Source organism: Sciurus vulgaris (assembly GCF_902686455.1).
Source record: "Sciurus vulgaris genome assembly, chromosome: 6".
Lineage (NCBI taxonomy): Eukaryota > Metazoa > Chordata > Mammalia > Rodentia > Sciuridae > Sciurus > Sciurus vulgaris.
The window spans coordinates 158,471,385-158,493,928 of NC_136466.1; the positions used below are offsets into that span (position 1 = coordinate 158,471,385).

Sequence of the window (22,544 nt, forward strand, 5' to 3'; positions counted from 1 at the left end):
CGTAAGGTTCTAAACTAGCCCCACTGGCTGTGGGGCTAACAACTCTCCCTCATCTAACAAAATAAAGATAAAATGGCACCTACCTCATAGATTGTTGCAGGGATTAAATGTCTTAAGGACCCTGGGGTTGGCAAACTATGGCCTATGGACCATGTCTAGCCTGTTAATTCTTTTTGCATGAACTTTAAGAATGATTTTAAAATAATTTAAAATAATTGTAAGAAAGAAGACTTTTGTGACATGTGAAAAAATGTATTAAAATAAACTTTTAGCATGCATAAAAAGGTTTGTAAGAATACAGCCACCCTCATCCATTTATTACCTATGGCTGCTTCTATACTATAATGGCAAAGCTGAATGGTTGTAATAGAGATGATAGGCCTACAAAGCCTAACCTACCTGGCCCCAGTGGGAACAGTATGCCAACCCTTGGTCTGAGACATGGAAAACACTGAATCATAGTTAGAATCCTATTTAATCCTCATGACCTTACAATTAAATGACAACTTAGCCTATTTCCTGTTGCCATAACAACTCCTAAGGCTAGCAAATTCACAAAGGTCTATTTGGCTCCCAGCTCTGGAGGTTCCAGAGGGCGGTGCTGGCATCTGCTTGGCTTCTGGTGAGGGTCATGTGCTGCTCCATGCATGGAAGAAAGGTGGACGTGACAGTGGGTGCCTGTGGAAGAGAGGCCAGGTGGGGAGAGATGGAGGAAGGCTAGCTTTCTACCAAACCATTCCTCGGGGCCTGTCTCACTTCTGAGAGATCTGATTCAGCCCTCAGAGAACTGACCCAGTCTCTCTAGAAAGACATTCATGTACTCACAAGGGTGGAGCCCCAGGATCCCATCTCTTCCCAATACTTACACTAGGGACCATGGCTCTAGTGCACGAAGCTTAACCATACCCAAACAGTTGCAAGTGGAATTACCAGCATTTTGATGAAAAATAGTAAATAAATTTCCCAAGGTCACATAGCTAGCAAGCCTGACCTAAACTTATTCTCCTTCCAATTCACTGGACAATATGGTAGAGGAATCGATGCCCCTTTGAAGAGTAAAAGGAAAGAATCTTTGGAGACTTCACAGATGCTGAAATGGGAGGATCATGAAAATGGTCTGGAGGAGACAGGGAGGAAATAATGACAGGTGCTAGAAGAACCAAATAAAAATGGTAAATAATAGGAAAAAGTAAAACCAGAGTTCTTTATATAGTTGTTGCGTTTTACTCTTTAGAAAGACTTGAAAGCAAAAACATTGTTTATTCCAGTTGATGACTAACACTAGATACAAGATTTTTTTACATAAATCAAGTTTTCTGGAATAAAAATCACTGTTAGATAACTTTTGCCCTGCAATATTTTCATTTAACAAGAGCAATCTGGGTCAGCTCTTCTAGCACTGGAATATGTAGCAAAGAAGTGGCTGTTTACATTCCAGATACAGATGACCAATGTGTTGTGTGACTAGCCATCCTGGTTTTTACAGGATCGAAACATTTCCAGGGATACAGGACTTCTTGCTAAACCTGGAAAATCAATGACAATAAATATGAGTGGTAGCCAATCTCTCAAAATAGCCCCCAAAGACCACCTTGCCCCACTCCTCTGGTATCCATGCCCTGCTGTAGTTCCCTCTCACATTAGAGCTGACCTGTGTAATAGCACGTTATGGAAGTAACTGTGTGTGACTTCCAAGGCTAGGTCATAAAAAACTTTATGGCTCTACTCTGCTCAAAGGGAATACCATACCAAGCTCCCCTTAGGTCCTCCTCTTGGTGGGAAACCAAAATCTCTTGCTATCAGGTATGTAAATGAACCATTTCTGATGGGGCTCCATCAGCCACAGTCAAATATTTAAACCTTCAGGTGGTTTCACTTTAGTGGTGGGTTCACTGCAAACTCGTAAGATTGAGTCAGAACTACCCGGCTAAGCCACTCAAATGCCAGGCTTACAGATATTTGATGCTAAATTTTGGGGTAATTCAATAGAGTAACACATTATCAAATAGTGTTATAGAGAAGTTTTATGCCTGGTAAAGACTTGGAATTGGGGGTTGGCACTATTTTTCATGAGGGATTTAGATAAGCCTCTCTTCTAAAGGCACTTGGGCAGATTGTTACTGCATGCAGCACAGAAGGAGTTAGGCTTTTTACTGCTCACAAGGCTCCACAGGATTCCACGATCAAGTTGGTAGGAAAACAGGTTTATTTGAAGCCACTTTGAAGGTTCATGGAGTAGGGTATTCCAAATCACCATCTTCAGAGAATTCAATGAAATTTTTATTTTTTTGGTACCAGGGATTGAACCCAGAGGCACTTTACCACTGAGCCATATCCCAAGCCTTTTAATTTTGAGACGGGATCTCACCAAGTTGCTTAGGACCTCAGTAAGTTCCTGAGGCTGACTTTGAACTTGGGATCCTCCTGCTGTCTCCTAAACCGCTGGGATTATAGGAGTGGGCCACAGCACCTGGCTCAAGGAAAGCTTTTAAAAGATGTGGCAAGAGCTGGGGCTGTAGTTCAGTGGTGGAGTGCTTGCCTTGCATGTGTGAGGTCTTGGGTTAGATCCTGAGCACCACATACAAAATAAAATAATGGGTGTTGTGTCCATCTACAACTAAAAATATTTTTCAAAAAAAGGAGGCAAAGTGGGACTAAAGGAAGGAAATATACATATGCAGATTTGGCTAGGTTATGCTCATCCAGAGAATTTGTCAGTCTTAATTTACTTGGCATCTGTCAGGCCGGGGGACCAACCCTTCAGCCTCTAGTCTGGATAGGAGGAAATACAGGATGTAGAAAAACAAGTTATTAGGAGGTTGCCCTTAATTTCAGAGGGGGTCTATTTCAAGATATAAAATGTGAGCAAAAAGATAATCAGAGCAAAGAATAACATGGGTTCTAAAACAATACCAACAAAAGATGCTTGCTTAGCCTTGTTAGAATAACATCGAGTGTCACTGTGACTGAGGTAGGTTGAGCAAGGCAGAGAAGACTGAGCAGATCAGAAGTAGGGGGTCCTCGTGGTAGCAGATCTTGTAGGACCTAGAATACAAAGGTGGGTGTTTGAAGGGTTTTGAGCAGAGCTACACAATTTGGCCTCTATTTTAGAGACGTCTTCTCTTTTGGTGCTACTGGCAGCTTGGATTCTGAAATGTACATTCAGTTCTGAAACAGAGCTGACTGGTTCCGCCCAGCTGTGCAGATAAAACTATTAACTTCCCCAAGCCTTTAAGGTTCATGTTTTCCTATAAAACTGTGCTGATATATATAAAGTTACATAGGCAACTAAGGACATGAAATGCGGCTAGAGAGGAGCTGTTAGTTGTAAGATACAAGATTTCCAAGATTTAATACCAACCAAAGAATGTAAAATATTTGGTTAGGTCCTTTCTGCTGATTACATGTTGAACAAGATAGATCACCAAAAGTGATCCCGCCCATTCTTATTTGTGATAATGCGGACACGATTAGATTGAACGTTACGGACGTGGCTTGGATCATGCTCCACTGGGCAGCGGTTTGGCGTGCTTTCGGCACCCAGCAGGCCAGCGTTTCGCCTGCGCTCTCCCCGGGAAGGGCCGCCGCAGGCCGCGGCTCGGGCTGAACCCTCGGGTACCTCGGAGAACCGGTCCAGCAGGCCGGGTGAGGGGGCTGGCGTCAGACCAGAGGGCCTTCCCCGCTCTCGCCACACGCATTCACCCGGCGCCAGGGGGCAGCAAGCGGCCCTGGAGGAACCCTTGACCACCGTTCTCCGACCGGACCTCCCCAGGGCCTCCCAGGGACCGGAGCAGCCCAGGGCACCCACTCCACCCTTCTCGCGTAGCCGTCGCCCTGACCGCGTCACACACAACCGCACAACCGCTTAGGAAGGAAATGGCGAGGACGCGGCCCCTGACAATCAACCGCCACCCCAGGCGAACTGAGCGGACCCCGGAACCGGTCAGCCAAGGATTTCCCTCAAAACTGGGGCGGGGCCACAGGCCAGGAGGCGGGACTTCCTTTCCAGCTGAGAATCTCTTCCGGTGTACGCCGGAAGTTCCCTCAGTGACAAGCAGGAAGTCGGAGCCCAGTGCTCGTCTTCACAGCTGCTCGGACAGTTAAGGGCTTGCGGTCTGTGGGACCAGCACGCTGATCCTTCGATTCTTGGCTAGGTCGCCTCTTGCTTTTCGCCTGGCGATGGCGACATACACCTGCATCACCTGCCGGGTGGCCTTTCGCGACGCGGAGATGCAGCGGGCCCACTACAAAACGGACTGGCACCGCTACAACCTGCGGCGAAAAGTGGCCAACATGGCTCCAGTCACCGCCGAAGGCTTCCAGGAGCGAGTGCGGGCGCAGCGGGCCGTGGCGGAGGAGGAGAGCAAGGGCACGGCCACCTACTGCACCGTCTGCAGTAAGAAGTTCGCCTCTTTCAACGCCTACGAGAACCACCTCAAGTCCCGGCGGCACGTGGAGCTGGAGAAGAAGGCGGTGCAGGCCGTGAATCGGAAAGTGGAGATGATGAATGAGAAGAACTTAGAGAAGGGACTCGACGTGGACAGCGTGGACAAGGATGCCATGAACGCGGCCATCCAGCAGGCCATCAAGGCGCAGCCGTCCACGTCGCCCAAGAAGGTGTCCACCGAGGAGTTCAGGAGTGCGGTGGCCGTCGCTGCGGGTGGACGGGGGACTCACGACCGAGACCCGGCGGAGAAGCCGCCCCGGCTGCAGTGGTTTGAACAGCAAGCCAAGAGGTTGGCCAAGCAGCAGGGGGAAGAGAGTGAGGAGGAGGAGGAGCTGGACGGAGAAGGTAAAGGCCTCGTCCGAAGGGGAGCGAGAGGCAGTTGGCTTCCCTTAAGTTTCCAGGCCTATATTTAAGGTGTGTGTACGTGCGTGCGTGTGTTTAAGTGTGTAAGTGAGTGAAAATGATGATTAGACTTCTGAAGTGCCTTCCCTAGCCAGCGTTCTGTTTGGTTGACTGCTGTACATCCAGGACCTAAAACTGGACCCGGAGGAGGAATAGCTAGCTGTTCAGTAAACATTTGTAGGGCGAATTGACGCTTTTCTCTTTTTTAGGTAAGTTTTTCGCATAAGCCTAGAAAGACATGCTGTTGTCATACTGGCTGCTGTAACATTAGTGATTCTATTGGGCTTCTTGGTTCTAATGACTTTGCCCTTAACCTTGGTGATTAGAACTGAATGAGGGGCTCCAAATCAACTAGCAAAACTGGTGTGGAGCTTGAGCCAGCCACCTAGCCTCATTGACTTCCGGAGCTATTTTGTCCTTCCTCACCCCTGGTCCTGTTAACATTGACAGTGTATGTCTTCTGTCTTAATCCATTCGTGCCTCTAGAGCAAATACCTAAGACTTGAGGGTTTATAAACAGCATAAATTTATTTTCCCATAGTTTTTTGAGGCTGGGAAGTGTAAAATCAAGGCATTGGCAGGGCCTTCCATAAAGGGAGTTTGCTCGTGATTTTCTCAAATGATAGAAAAGGGAGATAAGGGCTATGTCCCCACATAGCAGAAGGAGTAAGAGGAAAACAACAACAACAACAAAAAAAATACTAGTTACTTTTCTCACGCCCTTTTATTAGGACAGTGGTCCATGAAGGCTCCATCTCTTAATACTGTCATGGTGGTGATTCAGTTTAAACATGGAAGAGCACCTACATTCAGATAGCTTGATGCCACTACCATGTCCACACACTGTAGTACTCCTGTACTCCTGTGAAGTCCTAGATGTTGTTATAGCACTTTGTAAGATTGTTGGCCAGAGGAGACCACTGAACGTGTCCCAGCACTGGGCTAGGTGCTGTGAGACTACTTTAGGGAGATCACCATGTACTGGAAAAGCAAGATGAACAAGTTTCTTATCCATACAAACTTGTCTGTGGCAAATACATAGCTAAAATTGAGATCTTGAAAAAGGATTTTTCTTCTGGGGGATGGAGTTGCCACTCTGTCTCCCTGAATATAGGTGTGCCTCTTTATATGAATCATTGTGGTGTCTTTGATTGTGCTTACCACTTTTTAAAGTTAACTTTGTTTATCAAAACTCTGACTTGAAGATTGGGAAGATATTGATTCTGATGAAGAATTGGAATGTGAGGATACTGAAGTGATGGACGACACAGAGGAGCAGGATGCAGATGAGGAAGAGGCTGGGGATAGCCCACCCCTAGGTGCCATCCCAGTAACGGACTGCTTATTTTGTTCCCATCATTCAAGCTCCCTCATGAAGAATGTGGCTCATATGACTAAAGTTCACAGCTTCTTTATTCCTGATATAGAATATCTTTCAGACCTTAAGGGGCTAATTAAATATTTAGGTAAGTATAATATCACATACTGAGGAAATACCATGTTTATTGGGGTGGGCAGGTCTTAAGGGAACATCAGTTTTGTGTTTCTCATCAGTCTTTGATTTAATTACTTATTTTGTGAAAATCAAAAATGAATGTTTTTTGAATTGTGAAGATAAATGGTGAACTTTAATCTGACTGCAAAAAATTTCTTTCATATTTTTTTTCCTCGAATTATTTAACCAGGAGAGAAAGTTGGTGTTGGGAAGATTTGCTTGTGGTGCAATGAGAAAGGGAAATCCTTCTACTCCACAGAAGCTGTACAGGCACATATGAATGACAAGAGCCACTGTAAGCTTTTCACAGATGGTGATGCTGCTTTGGAATTTGCAGACTTCTATGATTTTAGGTAAGTCAAGGGTTTGTAATGTGAAGTGAATTAAAGTAGTATTGTACAATATATTCTTTTTTTGTTCCTTGGTACTGGGGATGGAACCAGTGTTGGTTAACCACTCAGCCACATCCCCAGCCCTTTTTATATTTTATTTATTTAGGGTCTCTCTAAGTTGCTTAGGGTCTTGCTAAATTGCTGAGGCTGGCTTTGAACTTGTGATCCTCCTGCCTCAGCCTCCCAAGCCACTGGGTGTACAGGCATGCACCACTGCACCCTGCTTACCGTATTTATTGTAACACCTCGTAACACCTCTGTATGGGCTCAGAAACTATACATCTAAGAAAGAGAAGATCTCAGGCACAAACTGAAGTTTGTCTCACTTGTTTTTGTTCTTTGTAGTTAAATGATCAGGAGTTCAGTTTTGCCAGTTACCTTTGTGAACAGAGGTAAGGAAATTAGTTTTCATGTTTTGAGTTCCTTGAAGGACCTTGCATCAAGCTGTCTTCTAAAGAAGTTGAGATGGTTGCTAAACTAGGACAGATCATAGCATTTGGTGGTGAGATTTATCTCATTGATGGTTTAACCCTAACTAGAATCTCAAGCAGTTCTTACATCATGCAACAAATGAATGTTAGGTACTCATAAAGAACTAAGTTTTTATTGTCAAAATTCCTCCAGTGTAGCATAGGAGAGAAGCGGGCACATATAATCACCATGCCAACTAGTCATAACTGAAGTGATACAGGTGTTCAGAAAAGTCTTCTTCTGTTAAACTTCGTATTTTCTCCCTGATTTTTCCTTTTGCATTTGAGGACTTTAGTTGGGCATAAGTAGGGAGTTAGAGGGGTGGCAGGCAAGAAGACAGAATGTCTACTGAAGGTGGAAATCATCCCCTTACAATAGATGGTATTTTTCCCTCTCAAGTTTCCTGCGAGCGAGCAGTGTTTATTATCTTTTGACTTCCGTTGTTCTAATCAAAGTGGTCAAAGCAAATGCTAGAGATGGAGGCAAGAGGCTGCAGCTAACAACTGGCTTGGAATGCCACAGCACTGGTTCTCTAACTCCTTGGTCCATGCCTCCTTGTATATTCAGAATCCTACCCAGGCTCATGGATTTCAGAACCTCCTGGAGGTTCATATCCCCGAGTTTTTCTCTCTACTATAGTATTTGCTTCAGCTCCAGGTTTACGTATCCAGCCCTCCTTGACATTTCTACTTCATTCAAAATCAAACTCCTTCTGTGCTTGCTAACCTGATCTTCCTTAAGTAAATGAAAACTCTCTGCTTCCAATTACTTAAGTGCTTCTTACTTCTTATGTCGCTACAACCTGGATCCAGGTTACCTTCAGGTTTCACTGAACTTGCTGCCTGCTGGTCTCCTAACTCTCATTCTTACCATCCCCTACATTCTATTTTCAAAGCTAGCCATAGGAATTCTTTTAAAACATAAGTCAAATCAAATTGTCCTTGAAATCTTCCAAGGGCTCCCTGTCTTACTGAAGGTAAAAACCAAAGTTTAATGGTTGACATGGCTTTGTGTGATTTGACTGCAGTTCTGTTTCTTGCTCATTCGATTCCTAGCTGATCTAATGACAAAAAGTATATTTCTCAAGAACTTGTACCTCCTCTTGTCTTTGCCCGTAATCTTTGCTGAAATATTTATATGAATTCCTTCACTTCCTGCAGGGCTTGGCATAAATTTCACTTTCTTGGGGTGACTTTCCATGACCACCTTTGATAAAATCATGACACCTACCTGATTTTTTTCATCCTCTTTACTTTTCTTCATAGCTGTTGCTGCCACTTTACATATTATCTTTTATTTATTTATCATTTCTCTCCTTCTGGAATCTAAGCTTCAAAAAAATAAAGGCTTTTGTTGTTGCTTACTGGTTGTTGTGTGGATTGTTTGAATTAAAATTTATAACTGGTGTAAATGATTCAAGAAGTAAATTTTCTTTAATTCAAATGATGCTTTTTTTTTTTTTTTTTTTTTTTTGTACCAGGGATTGAACTCAGGGGCACTTGACCACTGAGGCACATCCCCAGGCCTATTTTGTATTTTATTTAGAGACAGGGTCTTGCTGAATTGCTTAACCTCGCTTTTTGCTGAGGCTGACTTTGAACTTGTGATCCTCCTGCCTCAGCCTCCTGAACCAGTGGGATTATAGGCATTGCAGAGTTTATTATATGGCTCCTAAAAATGAGAACTGGTGTGAGCCTTTTTAAAAATGAATGTTAAAATGATTTATGAACCTTAAAAAAAAACTCCCAAGTTGATGGTGTTTCATAAAGAAAACTTGGAAAATAGAAAGCCTTCACATGCAAAGCCAGGATGAATTGAGTTCTAACTACCTGCCTGACACTGTTTAATAAGCTCTTTATGTGGTTTTGCTCAGATGAAAAAATGACAGATTGCCTTTAATTCTCCCTTCCTTTGAAGATAACTAATGTTAACTTATTTTGGACTAGACACTTTTATTGAAGAATAAACTTACAGAAAAGTGCATTGATGTGTACATATGAGATTGTAATTCAGTTTGGTGAAATTTTACATATAGTAAGCATCCAGACCAAGAAACAGAAAATTAATGATACCCTGATGTTTCCCTGTGTGTATTTCCGGGAAGTACCCTGCCTGTCTCCAAGAATAACCAATATTCTGACTTAGAACTACATAGATTAATTTTGCCTGTTTTTGTACTTATGTAAATGAAACCATAAAGAATGTACTCTTGCATCACCTTCTTCCTTACATCTGTGGGACTCATCCTTACTATCTTACATAGTTGTCGTTTGTTGGTTCTCTTTGTATTCTGTTAAATGTGTCACGGTACCTCATCTGCTGACGCACACTTGAGTGTTTCCAGTTTGGAGGTATCACCAGTATCACCAGAAATGCACGCCCCCGCCCCGCATCATTCTGGTATATGTCTTTTGGCAAATGTATACATATTATCTGTTGGTATCGATTTAGGAGCCCGGCTATAGGATGTGCATATGTTTAATTTTAGATGTTTTCAAATTGTTTTCCAAAGTGGTTCTCTGTAATTCCCCTTTTGGTGAGGGAGAATTTTTCATTTTAGCCACTTGGCATTTATGTAGTTATTTTAATTCTTTTCTTCCTTACTATGAAACACGTAATTGAGAAGCCATTTATTTATTTATTTATTTATTGATAGTTTGGAGATCTTTTTGTCAAGTGTCTGATCAAATCTTTTGTTCATTTTCCTATTGGGCTATTGATATTTTTTTCTCATTCTATGCAACTGTGTGAGCTTTTATTTTGTTTTAAAATATAAGACAGTGAAACAGAATTACAAGGCATAATGCTTTCTTTTCATGAGTGCAAATTTTATGTAGTGCATACATGAAACGTTTTACTGAATATGACATTGAAATATATTCTTTTCTAATTGTTTTAAACAAAAGGACAAATCAAGGCAATAAATTGTCATAACAAAGGTATTTGCCTAAATTGTACCTTTTATAGATTATTTCTTCAGTATTTTAATGTGAGTTTCTCCATTTATTCTCCATATGTATGTATAAATATAAATTCGTGATAATTTTTAGGAACATAGAGATTCTTTCAGAATTGCACTGTCAAATACAGTAATTAATAGGTGTCCCTTGTGACTATTTAAAATATAAATTAAAAATGAAAAAAATCTATTCTTTAGTCACACTATTCCATTTTAAATTTCAGTGCTTGAAAACACACGTTTACAGCCACTGTGTAGGACACACATGCATAAAGCCTTTCTATCATTACAGTTCTCTTGGATAGCACTGTTCTAGAATTTGTTTTTACAGTGGTTAAATTGACTCGAGCTGCATGTCCAGATCTATGTTCTCTTTCTTTGCACTTGGTAACCTTCCAAAGGAGAAACAAATAAGAGGAAACATCCTCCTGTATTGGGGTTTTAGCCACGTCCTGTGAAAAGGCTTAACTGCCTGAGGACAATGTTGGTTATAAATCAATTAATTACCCTTAAGTTTATCTAATCAATAAATACACAAGAACCAAATGAGAGGGGGCGTAATGGATTGGGCCATACCAGATCTGGCCTCTTAACAAGATGGAGTAGCCCAACTCTCTTTTATTTTATAGACACACAGGTAAAGGTACCCAGATAAGGAGGGGCTTCTTTTGTGATGGACAGGATGGAGTGGAGTTAGGACAGCCATTTGCTCAGGGAAACTAGCATATAACCATATGGTGAACCACTCCCACACAGGGCCACATACCCACCCAGCCCCCAATCTGGAATAGTCCTTCATGGTTGCCAGTTTCTGGGAATCAGGCCTCTGTGTCCCATGGCTCAGTCATGTCTGATTCTGCTAGATATGGATGGCTTCCCACACTCCTGTTAAGTCATTTGCTCAATTCTACAGAAAACTGCTAACAAGTTATTTTCCCCCTATAACCTTTTAGCTGGCAGTTTGTGCAACTGTTTTTTAAAACAGCTAGCGGTTTGGCCACATTTGCAAATACAATTTATATCTTTAAGTCCGAGGCAATGTTTATTAACATCAGTTCACCTTTATAGGAGCAGCTACCCAGATCACATGGAAGGGGAGGATCCCAGTGAGGCTGAGGAGTTGCCCTCAGAAAAGAACTTGGAATACGATGATGAAACCATGGAGCTGATTCTGCCTTCTGGTACGTGTGTTTGTCAAAAATAAGTGACTTATTGCCAGTGGATTTTGGAAGAGGCCTAGCTGAGGAAAAGTGTATGTTTGCATTCTTATGTACATGTAAATTCAGAAGGTTGCTGCCTAGCTCTAAGTTGGCGTTTTTGTTTAAACTGGGCTAGGGTTTTTGCTCATTTCTTTTATGGCTCTGAATATTTTGATTAGGTATTTCTTTTTCTTTTCAGTTTTAAAAAATGCGTAGACACTTTCCATTCTGTTCATCTTTTCTTGTTGTCATTACTAATCTTGACCTTAACTCTCATTCTTTGAAGATTACTGTGTCGTTATGTTGCTCAGACTTCCATATAGTACTCTGGCATATGTGTATCTGACTGATGTTTCCTGAGTTGACTTTCTGTATTCTGGTTGTAGGGGAGACTTGGAGTTTCAATTCTGCCTTCTCCTCTGGGAAAATAGGACTCAGGGTGGAAATTCATCCTAGATATGAGAAGATGAAGAGTAACTGAATATGAGAAGCATTCACTGTTGTTCGTTGTGTGGAAAGAAGAAAGTGTTGTGGGAAGCTACAGAGGGCATATACAGTGAGAGGTGAAAGGGAAGGAAATGGTAGAGATGATAGGATCCTAATAAATCCTGGTATTTACTGTGCAGTTATTAGCATGTTCACGCTTTATAACGAGTCTTCAAGGAACTTAGAGAGGTTGAGTAATTTACCCAAAAACACACACCTAGGTAATGAAGGCTCTTTCTGACTTTCCTATACTGACTGTGGAGCTCTGTAGTCATGGTGGGGGCAGGAGCAACGTACTGCCAGTGGAAGTGTCTGATGAAGAAGCAACACTTTAATACTCTGTTTTGGTGTAGACAGCCATCTTAACTCACAAGGATAACCTTTGAAGGCAAAGGGCAGCTTTAGGGTATAGCAATAGAAGGGAAGGGCAGGCAGAATGTGTCTTGAAGATACAGTTCTTCCTATAGTGACAAGGAAGTTAATTGCAGTATGCTATGGCCTTTACAGTGCACCGTGATAAAACCCTTCTATTCAGTACTCCTCCTATGAAAGTACCGATAGAGAACAGAAGATATAGTCAGTCCTCTATCAGAGTTTTCTGCATCTGCAGTGAACCAAGAAGTGAAAATATCTGGGGGGGAATTGTGTCTGTACTGAACATGTATAGGCTTTTATTCTTATCATTATTCCTTAAACAACAGGGCATAACAATTATTTTATGTAACATTTACATTGTATTGAGTATTAAAAGTAATCTAGAGCTGATTTAAAGTGTTGGTTGTAAGTAAGTACTGCACCATTTTATATAAGGGACTTGACATCCTTGGAGTTTGGTATTTGAAGGTAAGGTCCTGGAACCGGTTCCTCACAGATACCGAGAGTTGACTCGGTAAGTTTACTAACTTATTTTCCAAGACTCTTTGGCTCCGTGTCTTTCTACCTTCCATTTAACTTAGGATATGATAATGGCAGACATTAAGTAAGTTGATTGTAAAGCAGTATCCGACATGTTGTAAAAAAAACACTATAATGTTCACTTCAGTTTTCATCTACTTTAGCACGTTATATTGCAAAAATATGTATCACAGTGAGCTTGTCATATATAAGAAGTATAGCATATTTGAAAGTAGTTTTCATTTAGACTTTAATTTTTGAAATTGAAAACAATGAGGAATCCTCAGCTATATAGAAACATGTTGTCCTAGGGTGATTGAGTTTTCTTAGGTTAGCCAAAGGCAAAAATGGCTATCATTTTACTATACTCTCTCTCACATTCAGGTGATTTGGCAACTCCTAAATGTCTTTTGAATACTTTTTTCTTTCTTTCTTTTTTTTTTTTATTCTCTTTCTGACACTATTACAGTGTCCTGTCTGGCCATCTGCAGTCTGTTTTCCACACATATACCAGCACATTCTTTCTAAAACATCAGTATACTTTACCTTCTGGAAGTCCTCCAGTGGAAGTCTTTGCCTTTAGTAACTGAATTTCTCCAGCTTCTGGTCCTTCAGGTGTCTTGTGCTTTTCCTTTAGACACCTGCTTATGGTTTGCTTGTTCCTCTGGGTCTTTGCCTGGTGGTGCCTCTATTCCCACTCCTCCTCTAAGACTCATCTTCTTTGGGCTCACACCTTTGGAAAACCTTCCCAAACCCCTTTGTTCCTTTACTGGGTCAAAGAAGTCTCCTTTATTCCTGTATGCTTGTAAATTTGTGATAACATTGACTTTATTCCTTTGTAATTATGGCTTGCTTGTCTGTTTTCCCAGGTTACTCTTTAAAAATGCGTATATGTGTGTTTTAAAAATTGACACAGATTAATTGTATGTATTTATAGACTACCCTGTGGCATTTTACATGTATACAATATGTAAAGGGGGTAATTGACATATCTGTCACCTCAGACAAATATCATTTCTTTGTGCTGGGAACATTCAAAATCATATTGGCTAATTTAAAATACTCAATTGTTGTCAACCTTAGTTATCCTGCTGGGCTATAGAACGTTGGAAGATATTTCCCCTAACCCCAATACTTTTAACAACAGACCATTTTATCTTTTCAGCTCAGTACAGGGTCTCAGACACATAAGAGCCAGATGTTTCTTGACTGAAAAGGTAGAAGTTACATTTTTAAAAGTAAAGCAAGGTTGATTCCCTAGAGTCTGTGACAATAAAGAAAAAGGCAAGCAGAAGGAGTTTGCAGGGGCTTAGAACCATATTTGTCTTCATTACCTTCTAAGTCCTTGGAGAAGATTGCTTTGTCTGTATGTGATATAATCAAAGAAGAAAGTGACCTGAGATTAGCTGGAAGGTCAATTTTCTCTTAAGCCTGGGTTTCCCTACTCACCGATATGGGTCCAATTGTTGATTCATGTTATTTTAAAGTATTGGATAATAATCTCAAGATTGCTCTTTGTTGTAGTCTTAGAAGCAGTGTGGTAACTGGTTGGTAGTGTGGTACTGCAAAATACTGTACTTTTAGGCAGGCTAGCTCAGGAAAGACCTAGCCAACAGCTGGAAACTGTCTATTCTAAGTATTCTTAACTAGATTGTGCACATTTTTTGGTGTGCAGGCATGTATTTTTCTTGAGAAAGATTGTAGTTTTGTGCTGGGAGAAGATTCAGGGCTACTAATAAGAATATACAAATACAAATCACTAGTCATCACAGATAACTGAGACTGTAGAATAGGTTTTGTCTAAATGGCAACAAATCAAAAAACACCTATATTCTGAAATTTTCTTCTTCTGGACTGACATAGTTCTTTTAATGTTGACTGTACTTCATCATCTCAGATTTTAAAAGCCAGTCTTGCTTTTGTCAGTCATGTTTATGGTGAGATATGACAGACCATTGGTTTGCTCCTGTGCCTCAGTGCTGGTTTGGGGGTTTTTAAATGACTCAAGAAAATAAGAGCACTCTAAAAAAATCACTGTGTAAAAATATAGTAGCATTATGTTTCATCACTTGTTTATCTCTTTGAAGGACATCACCTTCAGAAACTTCTTCAGATATGCTCATCTGTGTGACTGGGTTAGCGTGGATGTTAGCTTAAAGCTAATTTGGAAATTATTCTAATGTGTAGAGCTTGAGTCTGCTTTAAACTGATTTCAAAAGCAATAGTTGTAATACCTTCAATCTAGTTACTCAGATTGTTCTCAGTAAAATACAAGCAGTTGATCCCAGAGCCAGTGATAAAACATATCCAGTAGAGGGCACTATTAGCATGTCTTCTTTGCAGATTGTGGGCTGGTAGGGTTCCTTGAATTAATTTCTTTGCTCTTCAATTCACATAGAGGAAGATGGTGTGAAAGACACATTTCTTTAGCTGCTGACTAGCCACATGAAACTATTGTTGAATCCATAAGAAATACATAATAATCATCTTATGAAAACTAGAGTTGGAGATATTTTCTTTTCCAGTACCATTGTCAGTTGCATGGCTATTTGTTAAGCAGAAGTGGATAATTTTGAATTATATGTGAAATTTAGATGGACAGGTTGTATGTTTCACCATAAATCAGACATAACCTATCTCTTGTTTATTAGTCATTCACATAGTACCTAAAGATTTTTCCATGATGAAGGCCTTCAAATTGAGTTGTTCTTAGCACATTATACTTAGTGCTAATGTCCTATGCTCACTTTCATCAGCACAGAGCAGGAGTAACTTTAAACGCTGTTTTTACGTCTCTCCTGCCAACTATTGGAAACTGTAGAATGTATTTCCAAATGGTGTGTAAAAATATATAGATTTGTTAGTACCAGCATTATCATCTGATGACTTGGGAACAGTCATCATTGCAAACCTGGAGCTAGAGCACACTGACCTAATATTGCAAAGAGAAAATTATAGTGAAGGATGCTGGGATTTTCTGCTAAGGCCTCCACTTGGGCTTGAATCTTTTTTCATCAACTCATTATTTCCATCAGATTCACTTATATTATTTCTTGCGGACTTAGTGGTTGATTAACTCTTGTGCTGCCAGAACAGTCTTGATCAGGGGAAGTAGTTTTCATTCCTATTGGTATCCAGATTAGGTCTTTGAATGTTCTTTTTGTCATCTCTTGAGTATAATCATAAAACCAAAAAAAAAGTAACCGCTTTTCTATATCTGTGTTGCAAGCAAATTATTTTCCAGGTGTCTTGCCTGGGACTTAAATTAAACCTAACAGCTTTTTTTCAGGCGAACTAAAGGTCTAAATCCTAAAAACAAATACAAGCTTCTCCATTAACAAACTTCTATCTACATTTAGTATTCCATTCATGGTCTTTTTACACAAAAGATTCTGAAAGAAATAGTTTTATATATGCAAATGTAAAACTTTCCTAGAAACTATACACAGGTCTCTACTTAGCTGTTCGTTTAGTGGAAATGACTGTTTTCAAGCTATGGGTATATGCTATTAAATATGGACATGTAAATGTCTGTCTGGGAAGGCATTTGGTCTCCTGTGTCCTGGTTAGTATGGTGAAGGCGTAGCTTCTATTGAGTAAGCCTTTAACTGGTGGTCATGGCATGGGGACCATTGAGAGCCTCTCCTGGTGGAGCTTGGACTCAGTCATCCCTTAATCATGTTTTTTTTTTTTTTTCAGTTTCATCTGCTGTGAAGCTAAGACCAAAAGTTTGGGACGCTTTTCCTTTAAAGGACTTGAAAGGCAGTAGTTTAGGCTTTGTGTGCCATTCTGTCCCTGCAGCAACTCCTCAGCTCTACTTTGTAGCACAAAAGCAATTAAAAGTAATATCTGCAGGGATGAGTGTTTCAGCAAGGCTTATGAAAAGGGGCTGGCTGACTGGATTCGGTCCTCTGGTGGTAGTTTGACACCCCTTGATTATTATACTGTTGTGCCTCCCTCTTAATAGGAATCTTGAATGGTCCCTCACGTTTTTATTAGCCCAGCTACAGAAATTTCAAAACTTTTGGTGGTCAGTAAATTTGTTTCATTGTTGTCTTGTTTGAAATGTATAGTATCTCCCCCGACACTGTGTTATAATTGCTTAGGGGTTTATAAATACAATTATGTATTATAATGACATCAAAATTTGTTGAAAGTTAAAATTAGAAATTAATTTCCAGGGGCTGGGGCTGTAGCTCAGTGGCAGAGCACTTGCCTAGCATGTGTGAGACACTGGGTTCAATCCTTAGTACCACATAAAAATAAACAAATAAAGGCAATCTGTCCATCTACAACTACAAAAAGAAAAGAAAAAAAAACTAATTTCTGAAAGCTTGACTCAATTTCAACAAATTTCTCTAAGTAAATAAAAATTATCTGTAGAGAGAATTCAACTTAATCATCTTTTAAAATTCTAGTTCACCAATTGATTTGCCAGATATCTTTTATTATTTAGGATATAATAGGATTTCTCAGCCCTGGCACTATTGATTGACATTTTAGGTCAGATAATACTGCCAGGGTCTTATCTTGTATGTCTAAAAGTGCTTAGGAAGTGTTTTTGGCCTTTACCCACTAGATGTCAGTAGCATGCCTCTAGTTGTAACAACCCAGAGTGTTTCCAGTCAGGGCCAAAAGTTCACTGTGCAATAAAATTACCCCTGCTGAAGAACCATCGCAGTGGAGAATTTAAGTAAGGGAAATGTGGATTTCTTTTGTGAACCCTGACTGTGGTTTTTAGGCCCTAACTTCCTAGGGCCCTTTTATCTGTTTTAATAGGGATTGCTAGGGGGAGTTGTGGGGAGTCAAATTATATGTAAGTACAAGATGCTGAAATTTTGTGAACAGTGATTTACTATTCCGTCTCTTTCCTTTGCTTTGTCTTTATTTAGTAGATAGAACACTGTTTCTTCTGACATATTCATTTTCCAGCTAGATCTTAAAGATTGATTTGGGAAAGCCCTTGCTTTGTAGTTCTGTTCTACCTTGGAAAAAATATCCAACTCAGTGTTTAAATATTGCTCTTTGCTGGGTGTGGTGGTGCATGCCTATAATCCCAGTAACTCAGGAGGCCGAGGCAGGAGGATTACAAGTTCAAAGCCAGCCTTGGCACCTAAGTGAGGCCCAGACAAACTTGGTGAGACCCTGACTCAAAATTAAGAAAATAACTGAGGATGTGACTCAGTGGTTAAGTGCCACTGGATTCTATTCCCACTACCCCCCCCCCAAAAAAAAAAAAAAATTGGTGTAACTACTAACTACTCTGGAAAACAGTATGGAGATTCCTTGGAAAACTTGGACTGGAACCACCATTTGACCCAGTTATCCTACTCTGTGGCATATATCCAAAGGACTTAAAATCAGCATATTATAGTGATATGGCCACATCAATGTTCATAGCAGCTCAATTCACAATAGCTAAGCTGTGGAACCAACCTGGGTGCCTTTCAGTAGATGAATGGATAAAGAAAATGTGGTACATATACACAATGGAGTATTACTCAGCCATAAAGAAGAATAAAATTGTGGCATTTGCTGATAAATGGATTGAACTGGAGAAAATATCATGCTTAATGAAATAAACCAATCCCAAAAAACAGAAGCTGAATGTTCTCTCTGATATGCAAATGCAGACTCACAATAGGTGGGGTGTGGTTCACCGGAATGGACTTGGGGGAAGGGGAGGGAGGATGGGAATGGAGAAGACAGTAGAATGAATTGGACATAACTTTCTTGTGTTCATGTATGTATACACAACCAGTGTAACTCCACATCATGTACAACCACAAGAATGGGAAGTTATGCTCCATGTATGTGTGATATGTCAAAATAAACTCTACTGTCATATATAATTTAAAAGAACAAATAAAAAATAAATAATGTATAATCACAAGTAAAAGTAAATTAATGAATAAATGAATGAATATATTGCTCTTTTGTAAAACAGGTGCCAGAGTGGGTCATCGCTCCTTGATGAGATACTACAAACAGCGATTTGGCTTGTCAAGAGCTGTGGCAGTTGCTAAAAATCAAAAGGCCGTGGGCAGGGTGCTCCAGCAGTACCGAGCCCTAGGGTGGACTGGCAGCACAGGTATATCTGTTTACACCTATGGACCAGCCCAAGAACCTGTACTTGTAGAAGGGGCTTGGGTTATGTCATTTCTATTTACATTGTCATTATAAGCCTCTCTGGGAAGGCTTGATTTCTTAGCTGTAGGGTTTCCATTATCCCTTAGTATGCTTTTAGCAATAAGCCCATGGCTCCATGACTTAAAAACTTCATATTCCTTGTATAATAACTTTATATACACTATTAACTTTTTCAATGGATCACACTTGGAAAAAGAATTACTTAGTAATCATTACAGGCCAAAATTATCCTGGAGGCTACACAGAAGAATTGAGTAGTAGCTTGGTGGTTATAAATAGCTTGAGCTGTGGAGTTGAATGTTACGTATATGATACACTTACAGGTTCTTATATGATGAACATTAGTAATTAAGCTTCTGTTTCCTTATTTGTATGCTGAAGCTGTTAATGGAAGGACCGTGATAGGGTTGACCCTCATAATGCATGTGGGATGCAGTGTATGCACATTGTAAAGGTCAGCTCTCAGTCCCCTTTTTGGAATCGTTCCATAGAAAAGTTAGAAGATTCAAATAAGTAAAGCTGGCCATTGAAATTATTAAACCTTGAAACCTCATCAGTATGATGCTTTTTAAATCTACTCCGATGTGTGGACTGCATAAAGCTGCTTATCCTTAGATCTTTGGGAAACAGTTAGTACAGCCAGAGGATGGTGGAGAGGCAAGAGAGAACCACCTCTGGATGGCTTGGGAAGTACTGGTGCCTAAGATCCATTTTAGATGCCTGTTTTTATAGGCACCTGTTTCCTTCATCCTGGCTGCTTGTGAATCACGAGGCCACTTGAATCTAGCAAAAATTGATTGTATTCTAGTCAGGAATTATTTTCTGACTTAATTTATAGCTCCCACCCTGTCCTCTTAGATCAGTGGGGCCGATAATCCTTCAAGGTGATGAAAACTAAAGGAGCTAATACAGAGAAATGTATATTTCCAAAAGCTCTGATCTGTGTTTGTGGGGATGCATGTAGACCCTTGAGCCTCATTGCTTGGAAACATCAAGATAGCATCTCTTCTTTAAATATAAAAGAGCCCATTCATCCCCAATTAACTTTAGAATTTTCTGCGAAGATTGGGCTTTCCCTGACCGTAACAGCTTTGGCTCATTTTTTAACTTCCTTCCAACCACAGGAGCTGCTCTTATGCGAGAGCGGGACATGCAGTATGTCCAAAGGATGAAATCAAAGTGGATGCTGAAGACAGGAATGAAGAACAACGCCACCAAGCAAATGCACTTTAGGGCCCAAGTGAGATTCTGAGAGTCTCCTGCACACGTCTCCTCCTTGCCTGAGGACCCGTGGAGGCTGGATTGTGGGATACACCCTTTCGCTGCTACTTCATTTGTTCTGACCTAAAATAAAGTCAGACTCATGTTGGTTTTCAGGTGTCATTTTTGGACAGGCTTCCAGTTTATGTTGAAGTGGTGTGTGTCTGCTGCAGTCTGGGACCTGCATGCTGCTCGGCAGTCGCTTTATTGTCTCAGCTTTCAAGTGATATCTGGCCGTCAGCATGATATGGGAAACTCGAGTGACTTGTCTGCTCCAAATTAGTTTGATGTGAGGGCACTGGGACCAATTTGAGGGGGCTTTGAGATTTCTCTGGGAGCACAATTGAATGTCACTCGTTGGACATGTTGTGGCTTGTGTGGAGGTGTGTGTCTCTGGCACTTTCATTAAATCCAGCAGCGGTAAAGAGCATGACAATGGCTGCTGTAGGGGTTTCTTATTTCTGAGTGTGAGCACACCAAGAATGGCAACACCAGGCACTCAGACTTCGTTTTCGGTGCTGCCTGTATGTGAATGGTTAGTTCAGGAGGAGAATAAAGGTAAAATGATGAATTCATTATAGAAAGAAAGATTATCTCATGGTTAAATCTCCGAAGAGAGGATCCGTTTAGGTAGCCTAGGGAAGGCACTGATATATTGGAAATGAATCCAAAAGTGAAGTTCATAACCTTTAAGCTACCTTGATGACTTTGGAAAAGTGACTTGATTTTTAAATCTGTTACATGAGGTATGTGTTATCTCGCAGGTTGTAGGGCTAAATAAATCCGCTGAAGTTCCTAGCACTGAATTAGTGCGTAACGTTCCCCCTTGCAGAGGAAACTGGTGGCACGTGAGGCCAGCGTTTAGTCACTGTTCTGAGGAGTGTACTCAGGATGCCAGGGGAATGCAGTCACCGTCACCATGTATTAAAGGCCTTTGTTTGCTGTCATCTGTCCTTTAAACTTTGGATGCAGAGTTGAATTAATTTTATTTCTTTAATATACAGGCTCACTATTATCCAACAATAGAGGGCTCCCTGGTTTGCATTTTGGTCCTTCATCCTCTCCTGACATTTCCCCCACAGAAGCACCAAGTCTCTTGACACATCTTTTAAATCTATATCCTGGGAAAATGGTGTACTGCGTTGCATATGGTATGTTTTTAATTTATACTTGACCAGTTGTACGTGATACTGTGTTATCGCTCTTCTCAGTTTCATTTTTCATTCAACATTTTTTTACTTAACAAGTAGCAATGTCTAGTTTATTGCTTCTGACTGCTGGCTGGGGTTCCATAATGGGTGTCTACCACGTCGTACTCACCTCCTGCTGTAGAGCTGGTGTCTTAATCGTCTCCCACTCTCGTTACCTCTTCAGCCCAGCACTGATGGCTTATACCTCATGTACACATACTGTTTTAATTTGTCTTCTCTTTTACCCTTTGGAGTGGGGGGTAGTGGGAGGACAATGTATTTCCTGACCTCTGAGATACCACTGCTGCCTCCGTTTGTTTTATTAGCCATGTCTTCTAGGCTTTGGGACACAGCTCTGTTCTGATTTTGAGTTTGTGGAATATCCCACTTTCTCACCTCATTCACATCATAATTTATAAAATTCAGTTTGTTTGCTTTTCTGGCTTGTGTGAAGTCTTTCCTCCTGGGAGTAATCCTAGGACCAGATGGCTCTCGCAGGATGGTTTGTCTGGCTTTAGCTTGAGACATCGAGACTGGGATCAAAAGTGAGAGAACATAATCTTGTTCCCTCTCCTGCCTGTTAGAGAAGCCCCTGGCAGCCTGGCTGGCTGGTCTCTGCCCATTTTCAGACTAGACACAGCACTGATGTATTCTTTCTGTTTGTAACTATGAATTTGTGTCTAATTGAATATAGTCACATTTTGATTTTCTGCTATGAGGTATAGGTAGCACCACTGTTTTATAGATGAGGAAATAGACTTATGAAAGTTCAATTATTTTTTAGGGAGACAACAGAAAGTAGCCAGAGACATTTCTAGTCATGCATCTTAATATTGTCACACTTGTGCAGTGTCCTCAGCATCATCCCATCAGAAGGAGAAGATGGGGCTATAAAAATACACTCAAGTTCATTTAATTTGCAGTATCTGCAAAAAAGAGCTTACTCTAAATCTACATACAATCTAATGTTTACATTAATACATGAAAGAAAACATCACCTCGCCTTGAATGTGAACACATTTTGCTCTCAATGTTTTATTTGTGGGTTCTAATTGTTAAGCTCCTTTCCTCCACCTTGATTATCATTTTAATCTATTAAAATGCCATCAGTCATTATTAATTTGGAATTCACAATAACTTATATGCAGTAGTCCAGGTGAAAGCTGCATTGCCAGCTCTCAAATGTGTAGATTTTTTTT

At 40.6% G+C, this 22,544-nt stretch overlaps 1 protein-coding gene across 1 annotated transcript; it reads left to right on the top strand.

The window, feature by feature from the left end:
* Nucleotides 1-4,076: 4,076 nt before the first annotated feature.
* On the top strand, nt 4,077-20,278 carry ZNF622 (zinc finger protein 622). Its single transcript, XM_079144580.1, has 6 exons — nt 4,077-4,792; nt 6,055-6,315; nt 6,535-6,697; nt 11,235-11,347; nt 18,693-18,836; nt 20,020-20,278. The coding sequence occupies exons 1-6, from the start codon at nt 4,180-4,182 to the stop codon at nt 20,145-20,147; spliced, it is 1,422 nt and encodes a 473-aa protein (XP_079000706.1). The 5' UTR covers nt 4,077-4,179; the 3' UTR covers nt 20,148-20,278.
* The last annotated feature ends 2,266 nt before the right edge of the window (nt 20,279-22,544 follow it).